Source organism: Microtus oregoni, unplaced genomic scaffold (genome assembly GCF_018167655.1).
Source record: "Microtus oregoni isolate MIOR12 unplaced genomic scaffold, Mior012 000016F_ref0000370, whole genome shotgun sequence".
Taxonomy (NCBI): domain Eukaryota; kingdom Metazoa; phylum Chordata; class Mammalia; order Rodentia; family Cricetidae; genus Microtus; species Microtus oregoni.
The window spans coordinates 38,479,522-38,501,467 of NW_024543075.1; the positions used below are offsets into that span (position 1 = coordinate 38,479,522).

General features: G+C 40.0%; 2 protein-coding genes across 2 annotated transcripts; both read left to right on the forward strand.

Annotated features, from left to right (window-relative positions):
* The first annotated feature begins 2,762 nt into the window (after positions 1–2,762).
* LOC121457881 (olfactory receptor 2AG1-like) lies at positions 2,763–3,713 on the forward strand. Its single transcript, XM_041666939.1, has one exon. It carries the CDS (start codon positions 2,763–2,765, stop codon positions 3,711–3,713), a length of 951 nt encoding a protein of 316 aa, XP_041522873.1.
* Positions 3,714–19,069: 15,356 nt separating this feature from the next.
* LOC121457898 (olfactory receptor 2AG1-like) lies at positions 19,070–20,020 on the forward strand. The gene has a single exon (XM_041666961.1). The coding sequence runs from the start codon at positions 19,070–19,072 to the stop codon at positions 20,018–20,020; it is 951 nt and encodes a 316-aa protein (XP_041522895.1).
* The last annotated feature ends 1,926 nt before the right edge of the window (positions 20,021–21,946 follow it).

Here is a 21,946-nt window from a genome sequence, read left to right on the forward strand (position 1 = left end):
TTGTCAAACTGAGCTACAGGAATGGGCTGCCCTCTTGCTGTCATAGTGTGCATGTCCTGTCTTTTTCTCTAGAGAACAGAGGGAATGGGCAATGAACTGAAAAGAAGAAAAGGTGAGTCTTGACTAATAGGAAGTGCAGGAAGGTAGGATCTGGAGTGCTGGTGACTGTGTAACAGCAGCCAAGGTTTTGAGTCTCCTCTTTTATCTAGAGACTGGAACAGAAAGCATAAGGATATTCAGGTAATTATTTTATTTCTCTATTCACATGTCTTCTATTGAATATATAAAAGGTATTTCTCTGTAAGTTTAAGGCCAGTCTGGTTGACAATGCCATTTCCAGGTCAGGGCTACATAATGAGATCTTGCTCAAAAATGGCATCTGAAAACTCATATAACAGAAACACTGTTCAGAATTGGCCTTGATTGTGTTTTTTTGTTTCTTATATATTATATGTATACATTATTTATATATTTTAATATATATGTTTTACATCCTAACTGTGGCATACCCCCTTCTCTTTCCCTAGTTCGTCCATCTTCCCTCTGCCCCCACATCCACTCTTCCTCCATATTTATTCAGAAAAGGGCGGACCTCCTGTGAATATGAACAAAATATGGCATATCAAGTTGCAGTAAGATTAAACATCCCCCTCATATTAAGGCTGGACAAGGCAACCCAGTATGAGCAATAGGGTACCAAAAGTCAGCAAGAGTCAGAGATAGCCCCCGTTTCTAGTGTTAAGTGTTCCACAAGAAGACCAAAGTACACAACTGTATCATATATGCAGAGATCCTAGGTCGGTCTCATGCAGGCTTCCTAGTTGTTGATTGAGTCTCTGTGAGTCCCTTTGAGCCAAGATTAGTTGATTATGTTGGATTTTTGTAGTGTCCTTGATCTTCCTGGTTCCTACAATCCTTCCTCCCCTTCTTCTGAAGCATTCACTGAACTCTGCCTAATGTCTGGCTGTGTTGACTATGGCTCTCTGCTTGGGTTTCTACTAGTTGCTGGATGAAGCCCCTCTGATGACAACTAGACTAGATACCAACTTTGATTCCTAGTAAAAGAGGACATGTAGCCTGAATGTGTCAACTTTTGTAACAAGGCAATACCTCCATAACCTTAGACCCACAATCTATCCTTCCTACAAGATTAACTAGGGTAAAGATGGCACAAAAATTGTGGATATGGCCATCCAATGACTGGTTCAGCCTAGAACCCATGCCATGAGAGTGAACCCCCCCTTGACATTGCCTGGAGGACCTGGATCCAAAGGTTGGATAGCCCAAAGACCTAAGATAGAACCAAACACAAAAAGTCAATTTAATAATACTTAATGATGTTTTCTATATTTTAAATATTTACTTTCTGTTTATTTATATGTATGTGTTTGTGTGTCTACTGTGTGTGTGTACAGGTCCCCCTAGAGGCCAGAAGATGATGTTTGATCTCCTGGAGTTGCAGTTACAGGTGGTATGGAACTGTCTGATGTGATGGTGCTGGGACTTAACTCACTCAGGTCTTCTGGAAGAGGATCAGTCACTTTAATGGCCTCTTTCTTCTTTTAATAGGCAAATAGGCTCTTCCAGACAGTGCTTCTGAGGTAAGACCTGTGCAGTACCCTAGAATCAAGCACAGTTTTTGATGCATGGAAGTTAATTTTGACAGGGTGAATGAAAAGAAGTGGTTCACATTGCCTCCCAATGTCAGGGTTTTAGGGCTGTATCTTTTCAAAGTCATGATTGGAGATAACCATGAAGCAAATCTGAGAGTACAGGACCAGTGCTAAAGGAATGGTAATGAAGAGAGCACATGTGGTGATGAGCCTTCCTTTTATCTTCTGGACTATTTCTTACTATACAATTAAGAAAAATGTACATTAATAAAAATCACACACACACACTTTATGTCATTTCTTTCTCAAGTTCATTGCATTCAGAGCTTGGCAGAGTTTTTCTTTGCACTTTTAAGATTTGTGAGGACAGAAAACCACTTTTCATGCTCAGAATGATGCTCTGAATTCTAGGTGAAGTTATAAACTGGAGACTTTTCAGCAATATTTTTTTGGTATCTCATTCCATTTATCATATAGTACAAGCACAAAATCCTTCATTTCCCATTTGTTTCTGTTTATCCATACCCTCTTTTTAAAATATGTTATCATTGTCTCCAAATGAACAAATATCTTTGTCCCGATCTTAAAATTTTATATTTTAGATAAAATCACCTTTAATTTCTATTACCTTAGAGTTCTCCCTTACTTCTACCTCTGTCCCAAATGAGCAGTGTACTCAAACAGTAAAGGGAGGTAGGACAATGTAATAACATTTTACAGTTTCTTTATGAATCAAACTTAAAAATTTGAGTTTTAATCACAAGTACATTTTGACCAGAAACACAATTTATATCAATTCCTGTGTATTTGTGTGTAAGAATATATACATGCTTATATCTAATCACACAAATGTTTCTCTATAAGTATTATACTAATAGATTAAAAATAAATTATTTGTAGTTTTCAATTCTCAAAATTCTTTTCCCCGTGATATTATAGAATCAATATAAATTGATATAAATTGATATAAATCAATATAAATTGATATTTAAAAATTAGACAATTAACTTAACTAATAAAGCAACAATATATTATACAGTGCACCTACGCAATGACCTGCAACAATTGTAAGTTGGTTTGAACTCCCTTAGAAAGACTTCTGCTTAAGACAGTATCTCTTTCTAGGCAGCTACATGCAGTCTACATATAATGGAACCCTGGAACTCCACCTCGAATAGTGACTTCATCTTGATGGGAATTCTGGACAACAGTGGTTCTCCTGAACTGCTCTGTGCCTCGTTCACAGCCCTTTACATGTTGGCTCTGACCAGCAATGGACTGTTGCTCCTGGTAATCACCATGGATGCCCGTCTTCATGTGCCCATGTACTTTCTGCTTGGGCAGCTGTCCCTCATGGATCTACTCTTCACTTCAGTTGTCACTCCCAAGGCTGTTGTGGACTTTCTTCTCAGGGATAACACCATAACCTTTGAGAGCTGTGCCCTTCAGATGTTCCTAGCACTGACCCTGGGTGGTGCAGAGGATCTCCTTCTGGCCTTCATGGCCTATGACAGGTATGTAGCCATTTGTCATCCTCTGAACTACATAATCTTCATGAGGTCAAGCATCTGCTGGCTCATGGTGGCCACATCATGGATCCTGGCATCCCTGATGGCCCTAGGATATACCACCTACACCATGCAGTATCCCTTCTGCAAATCTCGGAAGATCAGACACTTGCTTTGTGAGATCCCTCCACTGCTGAAGTTGGCCTGTGCAGACACCTCCACATATGAACTCATGGTTTATGTGATGGGTGTGACTTTTCTTATTCCCCCTCTTGCTGCTATCCTGGCCTCCTACACACTAATTCTGTTCACTGTGCTCCATATGCCCTCAAATGAGGGCAGAAAGAAAGCCCTTGTCACCTGCTCTTCCCACCTGACTGTGGTTGGAATGTTCTATGGGGCTGCCACATTCATGTATGTCCTGCCCAGCTCCTTCCATAGCCCCAGACAAGACAATATCATCTCTGTGTTCTATACGATAGTTACTCCAGCTTTGAACCCCCTCATCTACAGCCTGAGGAATAAGGAGGTCACTGGGGCTTTAATGAGGGTCCTGGGAAGATATATCATGCCTGCAAACCCCACGCTCTAGGAAGGCACCGTGAGACAACTTTCATTATTTCTTCTCCAAACAACTTTGTATTAGCCCCCCCCCCTTTAATGTTATAGTCTGCCTGAGAGGGTACATATGCTAAAGTTTCATTTTCTTCTATGCAAGTCTTGTGAGTATAAAAACCTTAAGCTGAACTCACTCAGCACACATTGCTGTGGTCTTAGAAGTCCACATAACAAAGGCTCTTAGAGAATAAAATCTTTGAAGAGATGTATCTTAGGTTCACTCTATAGCTTGGCACCACCCCAACATATTATAAAGAAGACATGGTAAAAATTCACTTTCCATTTCATACTCACACAGCACTGAGAGATAGCTTTCATTTCAACTTGAGAATTCTCTAGTAGCCCCTCACATCATTTAATGCACGTTATTAGTTATTAATAGAGAGAAGGTTTCAATGAAGATAGTTTGTACTTCCTTGGAAGAATGAAGTTGGTGGAAAAATGAAGGGTGTATGTGTGTAATTACATTTGCATTTCCAACCTGAGACAATGTTCATCTTGGTGCACAGAGGGAAATGCCAATGCTGACATAGTAAGTGATACCAAGAAGTGGAATTTTGATCTTCATGAAATTATAATCAGAAAAAAATAAACTTGGAATAGAAAACCTCCAGGGTTAAAAAGAGTACTAGAAAAACAATATCAAGAGAAATATGTTGTATATATTGTTTGCATTATTTAAAAATTTGTTTAGAAACATCAAAACCATCACCAGGCTACATTCCCAAAGTGGAAGTATGCTTGTATTTATGACCACAAAAACACAACTAGAAACTCTATTACTTACTATGTACCTTAAGTAGATTTCAGTTTTTTACATTATTTGTGGGAGGAGATTTAAAGTAAAGATGAGAGTTTTAATTCATGTGCTTAGAAGCTTTGGCTCATGGAAATGTTACAATTGTTGATGACAGTGCTTAGAAATTTCCTTTGTCTTTACTAAGGCCACTTAATCTCTCAAGCTAATTGTCACAGAATAACTAAATTAATTCAATAAATTTCCTCATTGAAAACAGAAAAAAACTGTAATTAATAAAAACTCAGCTGTGTTTTCTGTTTGTCATGCACATGCATTTTACTAAATTTAAATGTAAATATAATTAAACTGTGTTTGCCAAATAAAGTTTGGTTGTTCTTATTCATTATCATAATGGGGTGTTTTAGAATATTGATAAAGAGGAGGAGTTCTTCATTTTGCAATCTGATTCTCTTTGTCTTGTGTGTATGTTTAGACTAGAAATTAAATATTTTTGTGTCTTAGTTTGCTGATCTCGTGAAATGATGATTGTTATAAATCTGATAAGTTGGGTCTCATGATGTTTCCAGTAGATTTAATTAGCTAACAAATACCAACATTTGGACCACAGTGTGGTTAACTGAACTAAAACCATGACATATTTTATACAATTAAAGAGCAGAATCACCTAAATATTAAGTAATTTTATTGTGTTTTTTAAAAAGTAAGTTATTATGATCACCATAGTACAATAAAATAGATAATGATAGAGGTGACTCTCCTGAAATCATTTAATATTAGATGCTAATCATCCATTTTAAATTCTTTTTCCTATAACTCTTCTTAAAAAGTCCAACTGTTCAAGTCTCTTGCCAGCCCTAAGGTGGCTCCCTTAACTAAGAATTGTGCTTCCGTGCTCCCCTATCCAGCCTTCCTTTATCCCAATCATCCTGTTTCCCCAAGTTCCCCCCATCCTCCCCTTCTCACTTTTCTCTCCCCATCTCTTCTTACCCCCCCCCCCCCCGCAAGATCCCACTTTCCTCCCTGGCAATTTTGTCTACTTCCCATAGGCAAGAGGATAACTATATGTTTTTCCTAGGGTTCACCTTCTTATTTAGCTTCTTTAGGTTCACCAATTGTAGACTCCATGAACCTTATTTATGGCTAGAAACCAATTATGAGTGAGTACATCCCATGTTCATCTTTTTGGGTCTGGGTTACCTCACTCAGGATAGTGTTTTCTATTTCCATCCATTTGCATGCAAAATTCGAGAACTCATTGTTTTTTACCGCAGTGTAGTACTCCACTGTGTATATATTCCACACTTTCTTCATCCATTCTTCCATTGAAGGACATCTAGGTTGTTTCCAGGATCTGGCTATTACAAATAATACTGCTATGAATATAGTTGAACATGTCCCCAGTTAGTTCCTTGGGCAGATGAGGATAGGGAACCTGAAACGACCCTATCCTAGAGCAATACTGACGAATATCTTGCATATCACCATAGAACCTTCATCTCCTGATAGATAGAGATAGAGACAGAGACCCACACTGGAGCACTGGACTGAGCTCCCAAGGTCCCAATGAGGAGCGGAAGGAGGGAGAAGATGAGCAAGGAAGTCAGGACCACGAGGGGTGCACCCACCCACTGAGACAGTGGGGCTGATCTATTGGGAGCTCACCAAGGCCAGCTGGACTGTGACTGAAAAAGCATGGGATAAAACCGGACTCTCTGAACATGGCGAACAATGAGGGATAATGAGAAGCCAAGGACAGTGGCAAGGGGTTTTGATCCTACTTCATGTTCTGGCCTAGCCAGTTTGGATGTTCACCTTCCTAGCCATGGACGGAGGGGGGCGGACCTTGGACTTTCCACAGGGCAGGGAACCCTGACTGCTCTTTGGACTGGAGAGGGAGGGAAAGAGGAGTGGGGGAAGGGGGAGGGAAATGGGAGGCTGGGAGGAGGGGGAAACTTTTTTTTTCCTTTTCTCAATAAAAAAAGTCCAACTGTATTCAATATATAGTTAATTTTAATTAAAAGTATCAAAACAGTTAAAAAACAAAGCAAGGAATCTTGGAAAACATGGAGGAAAATTAAATAGCAAAATTGAAATAAAAGGGAAAGGGAGGAAAGAGGGGAAGAACCAGATAAGAATTTTCTAAAAAGGAATTAATAAGCAAACAAATCTTCAAAACTACAACTGAGTTTATTTTGTGTTGGCCATCTACTGCTGATCATGGAGTCATTCATTAAATGTGATTTGTTTACCCAGTGAGACTCTGCTGGAGAAAATAAACAAAGCTTTTCTTTGTGATAATTATCAATTAGAGATAGCTTCTGTGAAGGGATGGGACTTGTATCTGCTCCACATTTCAGTGCTGGGACTTCATCTGGCTTAGACCTGTGCAGGTCGAATACATGTTGCTGCAGTCTGTGAGTTCCTATGTATGCCAGTTCTGTTATATCCAGAAGGCATTGCTTCATTGGCGTCTTCCATCTTCAGTGGCTCTTAAAGTATTTTTGCCCCCTCTTCTATAGATTTCTCTGAGTACTGAGGCAGAGGGTTTTATGGAAACATCCCATTTAGGACTGAGTGTTCCAAGATCTCACATCTGTGCACTTTGTCCAGTTATCTGTCTCATATTTGCTCCCATTCTTTGCAAAAGGAAGTTTCTAGAATTACGGCTGAGCAACACACTTACCTATGAGTATAGCAGAATTTGTTTGCCTAGTTAAATATTCCAAAACAACATTATCCTCAAGTCAAATCTACTTTATCTCAGTGCAATATACTCATTCTGACATAGATGAGCAAACATTTTCTGGTAAGGGCCAGATAATAAATATTTAAAATTTGGGGATTATATCATCCCAATCATGGATCAGCTCTGCTGTGACAGCAGGGAAGGAGTCATGGCACACAGAACCAAACATGGCAATAAAACAATATTTACCAATCGGGAGGCTGTCTCCGACCTCAGTGCCATTGTTTCTGACCCATCTGCACTACTGGAATCAATAAATCTTTAATTTTAGTAGTTTGAAAGGTAAGCTATTTTTTACATACAAAAATCTCAGCTAACAGATGGAATTGATAGGAATGTGTAATCAAATTGACAGCGATCTGATCTTTGGCGACTTCAAGATGTTAGCATCCAAGCAGTGGAGGTCTGATGGTTCTTCACCAGTGCCTTTGTTGTCTTAAAAGCAGCACAAATCACATGCTCACATTCCATCTAGTGAAACACAACCATGGTGCCCCACAGTCTGCAAAGCAAGGCTCAGGGACAAAAGTAATGGGCGCCATAGTGAAGGATGATGGATATTTAATTTAATCAGATATTGAAACTGATATAAAGCTGATTTCAGGGGATTTGTACTTGTGGGTTAGTACATTTAATACAGTTGTATATTCAAAATAGTCAGCTATTCTAATCCAGGAATCACTCAATTCATCTTAATTAATTTCAATATGAAATCATCAAATCATCTTGTAACAATAATTAATAAAAAGGAGATCATGAATTTTGAAAAGAGCAAGTGTTTGGGTAAAAGCCTCACCCCAGTCCCTGACATCCATATATTCAAAGAGTCTGGAATATTCTGGTGGAAGCCTCATCTCAGCCCCAAAGAATCTGGAATGTTTGGGTGGAAGTTCCATCCCAAGCCCCCCTCACCTAGGAGTTGCCTCAGTCCAGACTCCATTTCTGAGAAAGCCCAGCAAATGATGACCCCTTCTCAGAGATGCTCAAGACCACTCCCACAAGGTATTTATTTATTTATTTATTTGTTTGTTTGTTTTTCGAGACAGGGTTTCTCTGTAGCTTTGGTGCCCGTCCCGGAACTAGCTCTTGTAGACCAGGCTGGCCTCGAACTCCCAGAGATCCGCCTGCCTCTGCCTCCCAAGTGCTGGGATTAAAGGCCACCACCGCCCGGCCCCACAAGGTATTTAAATTGTACTCCAGAGAACAAACACGTGGTTTTCTGGTCTTTCTTTCTGGGTTCCTCTTTGGAGGGCTGGAAAACCATCTGGGAACGTTTATATCCATTAAACCTGGGTTTGGTCTTATTTGGATTATTGCATTGGCGGAGGGGCTTATCTGAGTCCAGAAACTTTTCAGCCATAAGGGTATGTTGGACAGTTTTGAGGAAGGAATGAGAGAGTATACACTATGTAATTATATTCAAATCCAAAATATTAAAAGAAATATTTTAAATTCCCATTATAGATAATAAAAAACCAAGTGAGAAGCTCATAAAAATGTTATTACCACAAGTACAATAATCCAACTCTCTGTGTTCTTTATCTCGACTTTGTAAAAATTATAAGAAAAGTCTGAACTATGAAATTAAAATAATGTACTCAATTATTATAAATAACATTAATAAAAGCCTTTAATATGAAATTTAATGCATGATTTTATTATGTTTGGGAAAAGAACTTGTCCTTTAATACCTACTGAGGCACAGACCATATCAGTCAAAAGAGGGTAGTGACCCACTTGCCATAGGAATACACCCTCAGTGAATTCTGGCCCTGGCGACCCTTCCCCATGCCCCAGCAAGTCTCTGGTTGGGCTTCTGGGCCCTACCCCTCAACCGCAGAAGATTTCATCTCATCATGCCCAGGTCACATGATTAAAAATGGGTGAGTGACCTCTCTGCCAGTGGAAACGTACTGCTTTCTGGATCCTGTCCCTTGTGACCCTTTCACAGGCTAATACTATTTCAGCTAACCCCCATCTCTACTGCTGCTGGGTCACTACCATCCATCCCAAAAGTCTTATTCTACTGAGGCACAGACCACACCAATAAAAACCACCCTCACCAGTGGACAATCAGCCATTTCCCGGAACTCCAACAGATTCCATAGGTCCATATACAGTTCACACCCTTTGGAAGAACAGCTCCAGCAGCTCTACTGGAGGCCAGGACACTCCTGTGTACCCTAGAAGAAGGTCTAGACTTTACAGGAGGCCATATCAGATCAGGGGACTCAAAACCCCAATGGAGATGCCCTACTTCACCTGAAGGCTCACCAGTCATCAGAACCTTTGGCCACTTCGTAAAGACAACCAAAGAGGGGTGTTACACTCGACCCTGCCCTCCCCCCAAGTTCGCCCTTTTGTCTGTGGGTCCTTCGACTACCAGGCTCCCCTGCCTCTGTACTGAGGAGTTCCATCCAGACGGACCCTGCCCTCCCCCCAAGTTCGCCCTTTTGTCTGAGGGGTCCTTGGAATACCAGGCACCCTTGTCTCTGTGCTGAGGAGTTCCATCCAGACAGGTGAGTGTGTGCTGTCCCCGGGGCGGACTGTTCCAGAAGGGAGCACAGGGCCCCTCAGCTGCTGTTGCAGGGGCTTCTTTGTTATACATGACCCTGCCTCCCCCAAGCCTGCCCTATTGTCTGCAAGGTCCTTGGCCCAGGAATAGTTCCTGCTCCTGCACTAAGGCTGTCCACACAGAGGGGTGAGTGTCTTCCGGCCAGGCAGGCCGGAAGGTCCCCACAAGGGAGCGCAGGGCACCTTCAGCTTCTGCTGCAGGGTCTTCTGTGTTCCACTCGACCCTGCTTTCCCCACCAAGTTGGCCCTTTTGTCAGCGGGGGTCTTAGGACTACCAGGAGTCCCTGTTCCTGTGCTGAGGAGATCCATCCAGACTGGTCCTTGGCCCAGGAACAGTTCCTGCTCCTGCACTGAGGAGATTCACCCAAAGAGTCAGTCACAGCAAAGATTGGACCAAGACGCCAAGACTCTCCTGGCTGCATTTGAAGGAAGAGATGGGCAGGCACCAATGCAAGAATTCCTCCAACAACATGAAAAGCAACATGCTAAGAGGAGAATCCAGCGAACACACAACAGGAAGACTTGAACACCCTACTCCAGAAGAAGTAGAAGAAATCAACTTTAAATGGAACATTATGAAAATAATAGAGGGCCTTAAACAGCACATGAAAAACTGCCATAAAGAAATGGAGATGACAAACAAAAAGGTAGAGGAAATGAATAAATCTCCCCAAAATACCCAAGAAAACCAAGAAAAAGCAATCAAACAGGTAACGGAAACAATTCAAGACTTGAAAAATGAAATGGAGGAAATGAAGAAAACACAAACCAAGGGAAGGCTGGATATGAAAATCCTTGAATGCTATTGCTGTACATCAGTATATTTCTGATTTTCTTCAGCTACAAAATGCTTGCATGCTGCTACTCAATAAACCTACACTATTTAGCTGAAGAAAATGTGTATAAACATATTCCTTATCAATAAAATTTACAATTTATTCACAGAAAAATACATTTTTGAACCTTGGTGTCTGGTTTCATTTCATTTTTTATTATTTTATTTATTTAATAATTAAAAATTTCCGCCTCCTCCCATCTTCTCATTTCCCTCCCACTTCCCCCACTTTCCCTCCCCCTTGCTCTCTAGTCCTAAGAGAAGTCAGGGTGCTCTGCCCTGTGGGAAGTCCAAGCCCCCCCCATCCAGGTCTAGGAAGGTGAGCATCTAAACAGACTAGGCTCTCAAAAGGCCAGTACATGTAGTAGAATCAAAATCTGGTGTCATTATCATTGGCTTCTCAGTCTACCCTCATTGTCAGCCACATTCAGAGAGTCCAGTTTGATCACAAGCTCATTCAGTCGTAGTCCAGCTGACCTTGATGAGCTCCCATTAGATCAGTCACACCACCTCAGTGCGGGGGGGGAACACACCCCTCACAGTCCTGACTTCCTTGCTCATGTTCTCCTTCATACTGCTCTTCATCTGGGCCTTGGGAGCTCAGTCCAGTGCTCCAATGTGGGTCTTTGTCTCTATCTCCATCCATCGCCAGATGAAGGTTCTATGGTGCTATGCAAGATATTCATCAGTGTGGCTATGGGAGAAGGCCAGTTCAGGCTCCCTCTCCTCTGCTGCCCATGGACCTAGCTGGGGAAATCCCCTTGGACACCTGGGAACCCCTCTAGAGTCAAGTCTCTTGCCAACCCTAAAATGCCTCCCTTAGTTAAGATATCTTCTTCTCTGCTCCCATATCCACTCTTTCTCCATCTCAACCATCCCATTCCCCAAGCTCTCCCCAATCCTCCCCTTCTCCCTTCTCTCTCCCATCTCCCCTTCCCCCCAGCCCACCTCCACCTGCTCCCAACTTTTTCTCAGTGATCTTATCTATTTCCAATATCCAGGAGAATAACTATATGTTTTTCTTTGTGTTCAACTTCTTATTTAGATTCTCTAGGATTACGAACTATAGGCTCAATGTCCTTTGTTTATGGCTAGAATCCACTTATAAGTGAGTACATACCATATTCTTCTTTTGGATCTGGGTTATCTCACTCAGTAAAGTGTTTTCTATTTCCATTCATTTGCATACAAAATTCAAGATGTCATTGTATTTTACCACTGAGTAGAACTCTAAAGTGTATATTGCCACACTTTCTTTATCCATTCTTCTATTGAGGGGCACCTAGGTTGTTTCCAGGTTCTGACTATCACAAATAATGCTGCTATGAACATAGTTGAACAAATGCTTTTGTAGTATGATTCGGCATCTCTTGAGTATATTCCCAAGGTCGGAATTGCCAGATTATGAGGTAGGTTGACTCCCAGTTTCCTGAGAAACCGCCACACTGATTTCCAAAGTGGTTGCACAAGTATGCATTCCCAGCAACAATGGATGAGTGTTCCCCTTACTCCATAACCTCTCCAAAATAGGCTATCAATAGTGTTTTTGATTTAAGCCATTCTGACAAGTGTAAGATGGTATCTCAAAGTTGTTTTGATTTGCATTTCCCTGATCGCTAAGGAGGCTGAGCATGACCTTAAGTATCTTTTGGCCATTTGAACTTCTTCTGTTGAGAATTCTCTGTTCAGTTCAGTACCCCATTTTTATATTGGGTTAATTAGAGTTTTAATGTCTAGTTTCTTGAGTTATTTATTTATTTTTTTTATTTTTTAAATTTATTTATTTATTAAGGATTTCTGCCTCCTCCCCGCCACCGCCTCCCATTTCCCTCCTCCTCCCCCAATCAAGTCCCCCTCCCTCCACTGCCCGAAGAGCAATCAGGGTTCCCTGCCATGTGGGAAGTCCAAGGACCACCCACCTCCATCCAGGTCTAGTAAGGTGAGCATCCAAACTGCCTAGGCTCCCACAAAGTCATTCCATGCAGTAGGATCAAAAACCCAGTGCCATTGTTCTTGAATTCTCAGTAGTCATCATTGTCCGCTATGTTCAGTGAGTCCGGTTTTATCCTATGCCTTTTCAGACCCAGGCCAGCTGGCCTTGGTGAGTTCCCGATAGAACATCCCCATTGTCTCAGTGTGTTGGTGCACCCCTTGCAGTCCTGAGTTTCTTGCTCGTGCTCTCTCTCCTTCTGCTCCTGCTTCTTGAATTTTGCATGCAAATGGACAGAAATAGAAAACACAATCCTGAGTGAGGTAAGCCAGACCCAAAAAGAGGAACATGGGATGCACTCACTCATATTTGGTTTCTAGCCATAAATAAAGGACATTGAGCCTATAATTCCTGATCCCAGAGAAGCTAAATAAGAAGTGAACCCAAAGAAAAACATATAGGCATCCTCCTGAATATTTACCCTCATCAGATGATGAAAGGAGACAGAGACAGGGACCCACAGTGGAGCACCGGATTGAGTTCTTTATATATTTTGAGGATCAGACCTTTGTCTGATGCGGGGTTGGTGAAGATCTTCTCTCATTCAGTAGGTTGCCTTTTTGTCTTAATGACAGTGTTGTTTGCATTACAGAAGCTTCTCAGTTTCAGGAGGTCCCATTTATTCATTGTTGCTCTTATTGTCTGTACTACCGGGGTTATAGGTGGTCTCCTGTACCCATGTGTTTCAGACTACTTCCCACTTTCTCCTTTAACAGGTTCAGTGTGGTCAGATTGATATTGAAGTCTTTAATATATTTGGACTTGATTTTGTGCATGGTGATAGATATGGATCTATTTTTATTCGTCTACAGGTTGACATCCAGTTATGCCAGCACTATTTGTTAAAGATGCTTTCTTTCTTCCATTGCATAATTTTAGCTCCTTTGTCGAAAATCAGATGTTCATAGGTTTGTGGATTAATATCCAGGTCTTTGATTCGATTCCATTGGTCAACATCTCTGTTTTTGTGCCAATACCAAGCTGTTTTCATTACCGTAGCTCTGTAATAGAGTTTGAAATCAGGGATGATAATGCCTCCGGAAGTATTTTATTGTATAGAATTGTTTTTGCTATCCTGGGTTTTTTGTTTTATCATATAAAGTTGATTATTTTTCTCTCAAGGTCTGTGAAGAATTTGTTGGGATTTTGATGGGGATTGCATTGAATCTATAGATTGCTTTTGGTAGAATTGCCATTTTTCCTATGTTGATACTCCCAATCCAAGAGCATGAGAGATCCTTCCATTTTCTGGTATCCTCTTCAATTTCTTTCTTCAAAGACTTAAAGTTCTTGTCAAATAGATCTTTCACTTCCTTGATTAAAGTTATCCCAAGATATTTTATGCTATTTGTGGCTATAGTGAACAGTCATGTTTCTCCGATTTCCCTCTCTGCTTCTTTGTTCTTTGTGTATATGAGGGCAACTGATTTTTTGGAGTTGATCTTGTATCCTGCCACATTACTAAATGTAGGAGTTCTTTGGTAGAATTTTTTTGGTTGCTTATGTACACTATCATATTATCTGCAAATAATGAAAGTTTGACTTCTTCATTTCCAATTCGAATCCCCTTGATCTCCTTATGAAGTCTTTTTGCTATTCCTAGAAATTCAAGCACTATATTGAAGAGGTATGGAGAGAGTGGACAGCTTTGTCTTGATCCTGATTTTAGTGTAATGGCTTTGAGTTTCTCTCCATTTAATTTAATGTTAGCTGTCAGCTTGCTGTATATAGCTTTTATTATGTTTAAGAATAAACCTTGTATCTCTAATCTCTCCAACACCTTTATCATAAAGGGGTGTTGAATTTTGTCAAATGCTTTTTAAGCATCTAATGAAATGATCATATTGTTTTTTTTTCCTTCATTTTATTTATATGATTGATTACAATGATAGATTTTCATATGTTGAACCAGCCCTGTCTCTCTGGGATGAAGCCTACTTTGATCATAATGTATAATTTCTTGGATGTGTTCTTGGATTCGGTTTGCCAGTATTTAATTGAGAATTTGTGCATCGATGTTCATGAGTGAGGTTGGTCTGTAATTCTCTTTCTTGGTTAAGACTTTGTGTGGTTTTGGTATCAGGGTAACTGTAGCTTCCTAAAAGGAGTTTGACAATGACTCTTCTGTTTCTATTTTGTGAAACACATTAAGGAGTATAGGTATTAGCTCTTCTTTGAAGTTTTGGTAGAATTCTGCATTGAAACCATCTGGTCCAGGGCTTTTTTGGTAGGGAGGTTTCTGATGACAGCTTGTAATTCTTCTCGACTTACAGATCTATTTAAATTATTCATCTGGTATTGATTTAATTTTGGTATATTGTACTTATCTAAAAATTGTCTATTTCTTTCACATTTTCCAATTTTGTGGCATCCAGCCTTTTGTAGAAAGATCTGATGATTCTCTGATTTTCCTCTGTGTCTGTGGTTATGCCCCCCTTTTCATTTCTGATCTTATTAATCTGTGTGTTCTCTCTCTGCCATTTAATTAGTTTGGATAGGGGTTTGTCAATCTTATTGATTTTCTCCAGGAACCAGCTTTTTGTTTCATTGATTTTTTGGATTGTTTTCTGTGTTTCTATTTTGCTGATTTCAGCCCTCAGTTTGATTATTTCCAGTCTTCTACTCCTCCTGGGTGAATCTGCCTCTTTTTTTTTCTAGAGCTTTCAGGTGTGCTTTTCAGTCTCTAATGTGTGCTTTCTCCATTTTCTTTATGTGAACACTTAGTGCTATGAACTTTCCTCTTAGCATTGCTTTCATAGTGTCCTATAGGTTTGGGTATGATGTGTCTTTATTTTCATTGAATTCAAGGAATACTTTAATTTCTTTCTTTCTTTCTTTCTTTTTTGACCCAGGGGTGGTTCAGTAGTTGACTGTTCAGTTTCCATGAGTTTGTAGGTTTTCTGGGTTAGAATTGTTGAATTCTAACTTTATTCCATGGTGATCCCTTAGTACACAGGTGGTTACTACAATTTCTTTGTATCTATGGATTTGTTACCAAGTATATGATCAAGTTTTGAGAAGGTTCCATGAGATGCTGAGAAGAAGGTATATTCTTTTCTGTTTGTGTGGAATGTTCTATTGATGTCTGTTAAGTCCTTTTGGTTCATTATATCTGTTAGTTCTCTTATTTCTCTGTTATGTTTCTGTCTGGTTGACTTACCTGTCCATTGGTGAGAGAGGAGTGTTGAAATCTCCCACTATTAAAATGTGGGGTTTGATGTATTCTCTGAGTTCTAGTAATTTTTTTTTACGTATGTGGGTGCTTTTATATTAGTGGCATAGATATTCAGGATTGAGACTTACTCCTGATAAATTGTTCCTGTTATGTGTATAAAGTGTCCATCTCCATCTCTTCTGATTGATTTTAGTTTGAAATCAATTTTGTTAGATATTAGTATAGCCACACCTGCTTGTTTCTTTGGTCCATTTGATTGGAAAACCTTTTCCCAACCCTTTACTCTGAGGCGGTGTCTCTCTTTGAATTTGAGGTGTGTTTCTTGTAAACAGCAGAATGTTGGATCCTGTTTTCATATCCATTCTCTTAACCTGTGCCTTTTTATAGATGAATTGAGTCCATCGATATTAAGTGATACTAATGACTAGTGGTTGCTAACTCTGGTTATTTTTTCTGGTGGTAGTGTTTGTGTGTTTCCCTTCTTTGAATTGTGCTGGTGGAGGGATGTCAGATGCTTGTGTTATTATGGCTGTTGTTGGCTTCCTTGGTTTGTGCTTTTCTTTCTAGTATTTTCGGTAAGGCTGGGCTTATGGCTACATATTGTTTAAATCTGTTTTTGTCCTGGAATATCTTGTTTTCCCTATTGATAGTGAACGCAGGTTTTGCTGGGTATAGTAGTCTGGGCTGTGTTTTGTGCTGTGACTTAGGCATCTGGAGCTATGATGTTTGTGGTTTTCTTGATGTAGTTACCTGGTTTGTTAAATGGGTGTTTAATAATTTGGTTGTTTTGTTCCAATCTGACAGTTTGTGGACCAGAAGAATGATGCTTGCTTCTAAGTCTTTGCGTTTCACTGGGTTTTAGGATTCAGACCAAAAGTGGTACTAGGACTGGAATTATGGGATGAACACTGGATTTCAACTCCAAGCAGTCTCAAACTTCTTCAGAAATTTGGTTAAATGATAGGCTAGCAGGCAAGTGAAGGATTCTGAGCCTGCAATTCTTTTAAGCTGGGCATGTGATACTGCTCCAGGAAATGTGGCAGAGTTTCCTAGTTTTTGGTTATGGATGTCAGTGAGTCTGAAGTGAATTGAGGTGAACTAGGAGGAAAGGCTAGAAAGACATGCAGGAGCATGTCTAGGAGTACTCTGGAGACACCAGGATAGAGGAAGGGAAGGAGGGTACAGGTAGCCTACCTGGTCACAGCCGAGTATAGTGAATGTGATGTCCTTGATAGAGAACTGATTCTGCAGGGTAGGCAGGGCGTTACGAAGCCTGTGTAGTCAGTTTTCTCTGTCAGATTTAGGAGTTCCTTTGGAGACTGCTAGTCTTGCCTTTATGCAACAAATTTTTACCTTCTTGGAATCTCTCATTTCTTTACTGAGAGCACACATAAACAAATACCTGTATAATTTTATACATTTCTGTGAACTGTGTAATTTTTGTTATTTGTTATACTGAACATTTTTGTCTCTTTTTTCTTTTTCTTTTCTTTCTTTTTTTGTTTATAAAGACAGTGTATCTTTTTGTAGCACTGGCTGTCCTGGGACCAGGCTGGTCTCAAACTCATATACATCCACCTGCTTCTGCCTCCCTGACTGATGGGTTAAAGATGTGTATGACTACCACCTGCCACATTTTTGCCTCTCAAATTGTTTTTAGCAGTTGTCATTATATAAAGGGAGAGACTTCACTGTGACATTTTCATACAAGTGCCTCATTGATTTTGGTATTTTTACAGCATCCTATATTATTGTTCTTTACTGCCCATTCCATTTCTTGTTCATTTCTTTGAGAGCTCCTGCATTAATTGTGAGAGAAACCTGTGGCCTCCGAGCTGATCCAGATACAGAATGCTTAGAAAAACAAACTAAAAAACACACCCAAGAGGATTCATTAGTTTGTTGTTTCCTAGATTAATGTTCAGGGGAGGCATTTCAGTTGGGAGGTAATTGTCTCTGAAGACATCAATAGAAGAAGGAAGAGAGGAGGCCACAAGCTTAGAAGACAAATTAATGTGCTTTGCAACAAAGCCTCAGCTCACCTCAGTCCTCAGGTGCATAAATATGGGTCCCTTTGGATGTATCTTCCAATTTCTACTTTCTTTCATACACCTTAGATCTTTATGGCAGCAGGAATAAGGAAATCTGAGCATCTGGACCCAAGACAAGTTGCATAAATGACATGGAGCTAGAGGATTTCCTTCTATGCAACTTGCTAAATAGAAACAGTTTCTACTCATTTTCAAAAATTAGAAGACAGCTTAGCCCATAGGACACTACCCAAAGAATGTTAGCTGCTGGCTGCTGTCATGTCTGTCTCCAGAGAACAGCTATATATCAAAAGAAGGAATAGAACAACTGTGACACCTGACTTTCAAAGAATTCTTCCCATACATTCTTAACCAACTTAGCAAAACAAACCAACTAGGTAGTGCTGAAAAGCCACTTCTGTCCTCCTTCATGCTCTCCATGTTCATGCTGCTGAAGTGGAGGAGAGGTTGTCAGACAGCTATTCCTCTCATCACTAGAGGTAAGGAATTTGTTTCTAATTTAATTAAATGTGTAGCATGTTAGCATGTCATGGCAATATAAAGAATCCAAAGCAGAACTGAAAGACAAACTACAGTATCAGATTAGCTATTGCTTTGTGTTTCACTGTCTTTTCAATTGCTCTGTCTTAGGACTGATAAAGGCATGTTCAGATCCCATGAGTAAATATATATCTGCTTTTTTTGTAAATGCACATTACTTTAAACTGCATCAATGGAAAAGTTTTTGCAAAGATGACATTGTGTAGTGCTTTAGCAATAGAAATGCACTCTTCTCTACCAAGACCTTTGTGTGCAGTTATGTACTAGTCTATCTTTGGGTGCTTACTAGTATTTCTATGAATGCTGATGTCATCTATCTATGAGTCCTGCAGTAGTGATGCACCCTGTGTATTTTTGTAACAATACATATGTGTGTGACTGTACTCAGACATCTATGTGTTATGTTTTATGAGATTAAAGTCCAGAACTGAGTCCTTCCTTTCCAGCAGTAATTTCAATACCACGCTTCAGAAGTTTTATTAAGATACAATTAAAAGTTAGGAATTTATACATCAACAAGGAAAGTTATTTATACACAAGAAAGGCAGCATATCATTATTGGAAACTCGAGGTGTTAACATAAAAACCATATGTATAAAACTCGTCAATAAAATTTCATTGACTCATCTGTTTCTAGGCAATTAAAGATATCATTCAAAATGGAATTTTGGAATTCCACCTTGGGAAGTGGCTTCATCTTGGTAGGAATTCTGGATGACAGTGCCTATCCTGAACTGCTCTGTGCCACAATCACAGCCCTTTATATGTTGGCTCTGACCAGCAATGGACTGCTGCTCCTAGTCATCACAATGGATGCCCGGCTCCATGTGCCCATGTACCTCTTCCTTGGACAGCTCTCTCTCATGGACCTCCTCCTCACATCAGTTATCACACCCAAGGCTGTTGTCGATTTTCTACTCAAAGACAATACCATCTCCTTTGGGGGCTGTGCCCTTCAGATGTTTCTAGAACTCGTACTGGGCAGTGCAGAGGACATCCTTCTGGCCTTCATGGCCTACGACAGGTATGTGGCCATTTGTCAACCTCTGAACTACACAATCTTGATGAGTCACAAGGTCTGCTGGCTCCTGATAGCCACATCATGGATCCTGGCATCCCTGACGGCTCTAATATTTACCACCTACACCATGCAGTATCCCTTCTGCAAATCTCGGGAGATCAGACACCTGTTCTGTGAGATCCCTCCATTGCTAAAGCTGGCTTGTGCAGACACATCCACATATGAGCTCATGGTTTATTTGACAGGTGTCTCTGTGTTGATTCTCCCTCTTGCTGTTATTCTGGCCTCTTATGTGCGAATACTTTATAGTGTACTCCACATGCCCTCAAATGAGGGCAGGAAGAAAGCCCTTGTCACCTGTTCTTCCCACCTGACTGTGGTTGGGATGTGGTATGGGGGTGCTTCATTCATGTATGTTCTTCCTCGTCAATTCCACAATTCCAAACAAGACAATGTCCTCTCTGTTTTCTATACTATTGTGACTCCAGCTCTGAATCCTCTCATCTACAGTTTGAGGAATAAGGAAGTCACTGGGGCTTTAAGGAGAATTCTTGGAAAATGCTTGTTGCCAACACAATCTACTTTCTAGGTAGTTCTTTCTAATACCTGCCTTCATAATATTCCTGGTTAAATCAAGTCATTAAAAGTATATCTGTTGATTTTGAAGTATAGAAAGAAAGCTACTCTGATTAATTCTGTGTGAATCTTTTCTTGGTGAGATATTTATAGGATAATTATTTAGATACAACCTCTGTGCATGTTTATGTGAATTATTCCATTTTGGATTCATGCAATCATTTTAGGGAGTTATGTCACCATAAAATGTTTCTTCACCTGTTGGCACACTGGGTTGTTTTTCTCCTTATATGTGGTGGCCTTACAGAGCAACAACAGGACTCTCAGATTAGACAGCAGAGTACAGGGGTTGAAAGTTTGTGCCCCTCACTTTTCTGTATAAATTTCAAGATGTACATAGCCTTTGAGCCAAGATCCTTCAGTTACAAATTCACTGTAATAAAACACCTATTTCATAGCTTTGTTGTGAGGGCTGAGTAAGACAATACTTATAAATAATTTCAGTGAGGCCTCTGGAATATGATGATTACATCATCAACTTTAACAGCTATAAGACAAAATTGCACTGAAAATTGTAAGTGGTAGTATATATTACATTGGATGTTTTGTGAAATAACTAACTCCTTTGGTACCACTAAAAACAATCACTACTCTTGATGAGGTTTTTGTTTGTCTTCAGCTTGTACAAGTCTTGTGCATGCAGCAAAAACTGCTGTGAATTCGTATGTACGACTGTTCTGTTGTTTTTGGAAAGCACTGTCTCTTTGTAATCATCCACCTCCTCTGCCTTCTACCAACTCTTCCACAGTGATGTTTGAGGTTTTGGTGGAAGGTGGTGTGATAGAGATGTTTTAACTAAGGTCTGATCATTCCACCATCTCCTATTCTCTGTACCTTGGAAAATTGTGGGTCTTTGTGTTAATTGATAGCTACTTCAAGAAGAAGCTTTTCTGATGTAGTTATAGAGATGCATGGTCTATGGATATAAAGATAAGTCAGTTTAATGGCTTAATATTCTCTCTACAGCAGAATAATAATAATGGGTTCTCTCATAAGCCCTGTGAACTGGATAGCTACAGATTCTTGATCCCAGTAGTGGTGCCATATATGTGTTGAAGTTTTGTAGTAAGACTTAAGTCTAATGGAAAAGTTCTTGGTTACTTCCATGTCTTCCAGGCACAAGTAAGCATGCCTCTCCTGGCAGGTATTATCATAGTGCACAATTTCTAAGATATAGAAAGACTAATAATTCTTTTCTTCCTGTTTTACTATTCTGTCACCAATCAACAGACAATAGAGATTTCAGGTCAATACCTGTATGATTTCTCCATGTTCTATGATCCAAGCATGTAGTGTCTTTAATAACCAATTATTGCCATAATGTTCTGGAGGGTAACTAAGAGCAATGACAATACCAACTAATATGAGATCTTACTGGCCAACAATAGAGATAATCCATTCCTAGCTTTGGGTTTTTTAATTTGTTAGCCTCTGGTGTCTATTAGGGGTGTCGAATACCTGTATACTTTAGTTAGGGTTTCTTTTGTTGTGAAGAGACACCATGACTATGACAACTCTTATAAAGGAAACAACTTAATTGGGGCTAGGTTACATATCAGAGGTTTAGTAGATTACCATCATGTCAGGAAGCATGGTGGTGTGCAGACTGATATGGTGCTGGAGAAAGAGTTGAGAGTTCTACATCTGAATAAGATAGCATCAGGAAGAGAGTCATGCTGGGTCTGGCTTAAGCATTTAAAATTTCAGAATCTACCCTGTAACATGACACATTTCCTCCAACAAGGCCACATCTCCTACTAACGCCACACCCTATGGACTTATGGGGGTCATTTCATTCCAACAACCACATTCCACTCCCTTAACTCCACAGCTTGCAACCATATGATAAAACAGAAATGCATTCAGCCCAACTTTAAAA

Coding starts and splice junctions, on each gene's coding strand:
- LOC121457881 (XM_041666939.1), top strand. CDS start 2,763: ATGGAACCCTGGAACTCCACCTCGAATAGTGACTTCATCTTGATGGGA.
- LOC121457898 (XM_041666961.1), top strand. CDS start 19,070: ATGGAATTTTGGAATTCCACCTTGGGAAGTGGCTTCATCTTGGTAGGA.